Raw genomic sequence first — 7,178 nt, 5'->3', positions numbered from 1 at the left:
TTCCACTGGCAGATTGTTTCATTTGTAGCATGGGAACATCTGTTGTTATAACTGAAATAAAATGCCAGCCAAACTAGTACTTTTAAAATAAATATTGAGAATTATTTACGTTTAATAAGCTACTATATCTTACTGGAAAGTTGCTTGTAAGTTATTTTTCTCTTATTTTAAGTGTACTAAGATACTTCACCAGAAATAAATAAAAAAATATGTACTGGTTTCATCCAGACGCTGATCATTTTGGACATTTAATTAACTGATTGTGAATACAGGAGAGTTTTAACATGAAGCCAAAAAGCAAAAGAATCCAACAGAAACCATGAGATCTGAGTTTCTTCCTGAGTTAAAATATTAGTTTTGTTGTTTCTAAATGAATATTAACTTGTTTTCTTTGCTTTATTTGAGGTCTGAAAGAACTGCACTGTTGTCGTTATTTTCACCATTTCTCATTTCCTGCAAATAAAAACGAGATTTTTGCTTTGAATTTCAGAGGCATGTTGTCAGTAATTTATAGAATAAAAGAACAATGTTTATTTTGCTCAAACATAAACCTATAAATCAGAGAAGCTGATCATTTTAAGTGTCTCTTCATTTTTTCCAGAGCTGTATTTACAGTTATTTATGTTTCAACAAATCCGTCTCAAACCCTGCAGGCCTCATTAAGTTTAAAGTTCACGGAACGATTACGAAAAATACAAAATGAATACGATTAGTTTTGAAAGTTTTTATTGTCCAAAAGATAACGCAGCAGAATTTCATCTTTTTTTCACCAGCAATTTATCACAAATGTGTTTGACTTTTAGTGAATTATATATTACAAATTAATTAATTTCTCTGTTCTCTTCAATTAGAATGCAGTTCTCATTCATAACTAAATGTAAAAATACAGTTAATGTTATTTGTATTGATGCTGCTGACTTTGATGAGGTTTGGTAACATATAGGCTGAAAGTGAAAGAGATGTTGAACGTTTGTTTTTTTGTTTTCCAGATTTATCTAACAAAACCAGAAAATGTTTCCTGTCATTTCCTTTTGTTTCCTTTCCTTCCTTTTCCTTTCCTTCTCTTTCCTTTCCTTCCCCTTCCTTCCCTTTCCTTTCCTTCCTTTTCTTTCCTTTCCTTTTCTTTCCTTTCCTTCCTTTCCTTCCCCTTCCTTCCCTTTCCTTTCCTTCCTTTTCTTTCCTTTCCTTTTCTTTCCTTTCCTTCCTTTCCTTCCCCTTCCTTCCCTTTCCTTCCTTTTCTTTCCTTTCCTTTTCTTTCCTTTCCTTCCTTTCCTTCCCCTTCCTTCCCTTTCCTTTCCTTCCTTTTCCTTCCCTTTTCTTCCCCTTCCTTCCTTTTCTTTCCTTTCCTTCCTTTTCCTTTCCTTTTCTTTCCTTCCTTTTCCTTTCCTTCCCCTTCCTTCCCTTTCCTTCTTTCCCTTTCCTTTCCTTTTCTTTCCTTCCTTTCCTTTCCTCAAGCTTTAATGTGTTTCTTTGAATCTTTTGTGACAGATATCCATGGAGCTCAGCTGTGTTGAAATCACAGACATGTTTGATCGCTTTGGGCAATCTAACAAAAACAACACATAAAAAAAGACTTGTTAGATTTATTCTGGAGATTTGAAACTAAACGTTGGCCTCAGGTAACGGTGAGGCCCAGCTCACCTGGAGAGACGACGATCCTCACTCAGGAGCCAAAACTGCCAGGAAATTGTTCAAAGGAAAGTGTTGAAGTGGAACAAGTGTGTACAAAGTTAAAATAAAATAAAAAACTGGATTTATGTAAGGGAACCATTTTTAATGAATAGATCTTAAACATAAAGACAAACTAACAGGTTCTTCACTATTTCTGTGACTGATTAGGTTGTGAATTTTAGCTAGAACTGAGCAGCAAGTACTGGAGTAACGTTTTAGAAAAATTTACTTTTAGGAGTATTTTTATTATGCTGTACTCTTTACTTGAGTAAAGTTTCACTGAATGAAGAACAAACATGTTTTAACCAAAGGTTCACCAGGCTTAGAAACACACCTGAAGGTTTTGTTAAAGTTTCATAAGTTTTTTACTGAAAGAAACTGATTTTGGAAAAATAATATTTTGCCTTAATTTGTTATTTGTAATTTTTTATAGAAATTATTGCCATTTTTATCCCTAAAATACATTTACACTTAATTTTATATATTTGTCTGTCTGATTATGTAATTTTTAAATATTAAATAATTGATGTTTTGATCAGTTACTCAGCACACGAGTCGCCTTATCAAATACTTTTTTTACTCTTACTTGAGTAATTTTTTGTTACTTTTTACTTTAACTTGAATAAAATATGTTGAAATGTAATTTCCTGGGTACTTCATCTCTGATTTCAGCCTTGCCGTTCAATAAAATCCTTAATTTTTAAGCATTCCACATATTTTATCTGCATTTATAATTGATTATTATAATTTAGAGCTAAACAATAACTAGTGTTTCTCAATTCCAGTCCTCAGGCCCCCCCTGCCCTGCATGTTTTAGGTGTTTCCTTTCTGCCACACACCTGGATTGAATCTGTAGGTGATTATCAGGTTCCTGCAGTTCTTAATGGTCATGCAATCATTTAAATCAGCTGCTCTGGAATAGAGGCGCATCTAAAACATGCAAAGGAGGGGGGCCTGAGGACTGGAATTGAGAAGCACTGATATTGTTTCATTATGTCAATTTTTGCTATTGTCTGTGAAGATGCGCCCCCTGCTGTCTCTTCCGGTGTACTGCACAGACGTGCTTCTGAAAACAGTTTTCTGCTATTTCCATCAAACTTCTCCATCTTGACAGTTTTGTTTCCTTTCATAAATGTGATTTTGCAGCTGAATCTCGTTCGTCGTCGTCCTCCTGCGCCCTGACAGATTTCCTCCGTCATCCTTTTAACCGGCTCAGCCTCTCTAATCCCGACCGGCTCACCACCGCCTCACCTTCTGCAACGCTCTCCGTTGCGCGCCGGAGTGAAACTATTTAATATCTCATTTGGTTTGCGCGACAAGTTGCTAAAGGGTGGAGTTAATTTAATCGTTTTTCGGCCAGAACTTTGCACTTTATAAAATGTGCCAGCCTTGATTTTTTTTAAAAACCTCTTGAAGGTTTTTTTCTTCTTCCAAAGAAGAAGAACAAAAAAAAAAAAAAAAAAAAAAGATATATCTGTGATCCTTTACGCATCACAGATATAAAGAAGAGTTGATGGTGCGTTATTTTAGGTGACTGCCTGCTGTAAAGCTGCGGAAATGGAAGGAGCAAAAAAAGGTAATACTGACTTTATTGTCATGCAATAGGCTAAAAACATGGTTGTTTACTTTCATACGGTGTTTCATTAGTCCTCCGATATTTTCATGATGAATTTCTGATCATAGATGAGAACTTACCCTAACTACTGAAAAAGCTTTCTACGTTTTACTGTTACTACTGTTATTATTTTCTTTAAAAAAAAAAAAAAAAAAAAGCACAGACTTCCCAGTGTAGAAAAGAAAACTCACAGTGTTTTTAACACTAGGAGTGTAAAAAAAAAATACCGTCTCTAATTTACGGTAAATACCCGCAGTGGTATTTTACCGTAAATTAGAATTTCACAGGTAAAAATTAGTCCAACCGTAAACTTACCGTAAATTAGAGACGATTTTTGTCTCTTTTTTCCGCTTTTTTTTATAGTACAGGTGAATTTATCTCAATTCAACACTTTTGCTAACAGGTGTTCATGGGTCTGCTTGGGGACAGTGCTGCGCTAAGTGCCATGCTGCTCCCTGTAAAGAAGTAGGTCACAGCTGGTCTTATCACATGAGACCCGCAGGACTCAGTATCTCTTTCCTGCAAGCGCATCTTTTCTTAATTGTGTTAGATAAAAACGGTCTGATGTCCAGGACGCCATCAGACATCCTTTATGCGTTTTTAGAAATATAGTCAAATCTAAGATATCTAATGTTAGGGTACTTTGTGGACAACATTTTATTTCGGCTCAAATTAAAAACGCAAAAATAATGTTGTAAATTCTTTTTCTTTTACCTGCACAATAATAAATAAATATGTAATGTTTTACATTTGCCTTAATGTTTACAATTTTGTAACTTTTTGGACTTAATACTTTCCATTTTTTAAGTCTATAAAATGGTTTTAGTTTATTCCCAGCAACGAAAGCAAGACTTTCCATTTGCAGCTTTTGCTGGTTTTGGCCAAATGTAATGAATGGATGTGCCAAAGTCGGTTTTTGAAAACATGCTGGATGTTTGTGGCGCAATGATGATGTAATTTTTAAATATTAAATGATTAATGTTTGATCAGTTACTCAGAACTTGAGCAGACTTTCTACAAAATACTTTTTTTTTACTCAAGTTATTTCTTGGATGGCTACTTCTTACTCTTACTTGAGTAAAAATATGTCGAAGTACTTTTACTTGAATACAATTTCTGGGTACTCTACCCACGTCTAATAACTTTGTAAATAAAACTGTAAACTTTGTCTCCTTAGTGAGGAACCTTCATTAAAAATTACACAGTGATACGTTCTGCACAATTAATTTGTTATAAATCAAAAGTCAATCTTATTTGTGTGTGTATTTTCAGCAACGAGGCAATTCAATGTGATTTGTTTCTGGCTGAAAAGCGCTTTATAAATAAAGTTGCCTTGATTTACATGATTACAAAACAACAGACAAGCAAAAAAAAAATATTACATTTTCAGTGTCAAAGTAAGAAAAAACAATGACAAGTTGGAAAACACCCGACATCTTGACTTGGTTATTTTTACTGAATTTGTTTTACAGGAGTTCTCTGTTTTAATGTGCTGTGATGTTTTTTACTTCCAGATTGTTTAAATTGTCTCCAGACGTTTTTGGTTTAGTCTCATCAGGCAATAACAAAACTTCCCTCATGAGAACTTTTTTATATGATTTCATTCTGATCTTTTACTTGTTTTACTTTTGTATGTACAGATGCCCCGCCTCTGGGCGATGCGGGCAAATCAGACACCCTGGGGTCAACTGGCTCAGCCAGAAAAAGGGGTGGGGGGGCCAAGAAGGCCATGCAGGCCAACAAGTCTGCCCTGAGGGCCCCCAGAGCGCTCTGCTGCCTCACGTTGAGCAACCCAATCCGCATGGCAGCCCTGGCCCTGGTGGAGTGGAAATATCCTTTATTTCCTCCTGTGCATGTCTTCACTCGTGTCACGTTTGCATGAATAATTCTTATTAATGTGTTTTTGGTACAGAAGTATTTCTGCCTGTTGGAAGTTTTGTAATTATAGATATTTCTTTTCAGTCTTTAACAAAGACAAGACAGCTTCAAATTCTTAACTACAAGATGCAAACTCTATTATTTGGGTCACATTTTTAAAAAGTGTTACACTTACAGTTTGGTCCAAATATTCAGATTCAGAAATTAAGAAGACACAAAATATAAAAGTTCTTCTCCAAATATTTTACTCCACTCACTCCTGAACATTTGGGACAAAACTAATTCAAGCACGTCGTAATTTCTGCTATTTGAAAAAGTTCAGTTTCTGAGTTGAAAATTTGCAAGGAAATCTCAGAAATGTCTAAGTTCTTTTTCTGGCAAATTTTTGACCTTTGAAATTCAGAGATTTTGCTGACTTTTGTACAAAAATTGTGATTAAACTCAACCTAGCAAATTTAAAACTTTTGAAACACAAAAATTTCCACGTTTTTTTTCTAGAAAATGGCTGAGATTGATCTCACAATTTCAAAGATTAAAAAAAAAAAAAATTAGCAAATTTTAAATTTTCTTTTTGAAACTTAGAAATTTCAGGGGTTTTTTTCTTTAAAAAACTTATTGGGCAGAATTTTTTGATGGAAACTGACTCCTATTTTGTTTTCTATTAACAATGGCCAATGTATGTATTAACGTTTTTCACACAGACATTTTTTATATTATTTTTCTTCAATGTCTTTTTTTGTGCCACATCTTTGCACATTTGTTGCACTGACAATTCTTCCGTTGTTGCAAACATGTAGAGCAGATAAAATGTTTTGGTCTGGGGTTGCAGATTTATTCTCGCTAAAACCTTAACTCCATTCTCCAAGCCTTTTGATATCTTCATTCTTTTAGCTATTTTTGCCAACTGTGTGGCCATGGGGGTCACAAAGCCATATCCAGACGATGATTCCAACCCCACCAACCACCAGCTGGTAAGTAAGACTGCAACTGACAATTATTTTAAAAGTTGATTATACTGTCAATTATTCTGACAATTAATCCGATAAAAATTGGCAAATTCTACAGATTTTTCAGTGAACCTCTTAAGATTTTTTTATATATTAGATATAGATTAAATGACTCAAATAAACAGATAATTTAACCATTTTTAAACACAAATAAATATTTCATTTCCTAAAATTTTATAATAGTGAATTAGACCTGGATGAAGTTAACCGTTGCCACTTAAGGAGTTTTGGGTAAAACATATTCACAGACAAAGGTGTTTTTATATTAAATTCTAATTATACATAAATTTTTATACAGTTTTGGCTTAATTACTTTACTGAATATGGGGGAGAGGGGTTTTAGCAAATCTGAATACTCCAGTTAATGATTAATCAATTGTTGTAGTTGACAATTATTTCAATAATCAATTAATTGCTTCAGTGCAACTGGTGAGTATTTTTTAATAATTTTTTGAGTGAAAACATATTCTTTGGTACAGTTTCTCGCAAAACTATGTTATACTTTTGTCACATTTCAAACACATTTATATTTGTTGGAATTTTACATCGTCAACTTTTTAACATAAACGTAATTTATTTTGACAGAAGATGATTTTGGCAAAATGTAAAGAAATTTAAAGAGTATGCAAACTTTTACTAACAACCAGATACTTTGGAGACAAATTGGCTCAAACATAATGACAGATCATGTTTTGTTGGCTTTTATAGACAGAAAACATGAGAAATAACATAAATCATGACATTTTCACAAAATATGATGAGCCAATTTTCATCCTTACAGTAATTGACAATCTGATCAGTCTGTGATTGTAGCTATTAGCAGCTGGCAGCAGTTAGCAGGTGTAAAATTAAACAGCTAAAATGTAGAACATTAATACTGATAACAAAACATCACAAAATTACTCATAAAAGACTGAATATGATTAAATTTGTCTAAAATATGTCAAATTAAAATATTTGTGACATGGGCGTATTTGTAACATGCCACGACCAATATTCAAGGGATA

General features: G+C 33.7%; 1 protein-coding gene across 2 annotated transcripts in view; it reads left to right on the top strand.

Moving 5' to 3' along the window:
• Positions 1-2,656: 2,656 nt before the first annotated feature.
• cacna1fa (calcium channel, voltage-dependent, L type, alpha 1F subunit a) overlaps positions 2,657-7,178 on the top strand; it is a 41,830-nt gene continuing 37,308 nt past the window's right edge. For both annotated transcript variants that reach the window (XM_044107489.1, XM_044099462.1), the window contains exons 1-3: positions 2,657-3,247; positions 4,927-5,116; positions 6,030-6,135. In XM_044107489.1, coding sequence (XP_043963424.1) covers positions 3,229-3,247; positions 4,927-5,116; positions 6,030-6,135 — 315 coding nt within the window. In that variant the 5' untranslated portion in view covers positions 2,657-3,228. The remainder of the gene's footprint in view (positions 3,248-4,926; positions 5,117-6,029; positions 6,136-7,178) is intronic.

Source organism: Gambusia affinis, linkage group LG01 (genome assembly GCF_019740435.1).
Source record: "Gambusia affinis linkage group LG01, SWU_Gaff_1.0, whole genome shotgun sequence".
In the NCBI taxonomy this organism is placed as follows: Eukaryota; Metazoa; Chordata; class Actinopteri; order Cyprinodontiformes; family Poeciliidae; genus Gambusia; species Gambusia affinis.
This window is presented reverse-complemented; position numbering and strand designations above follow the sequence as displayed.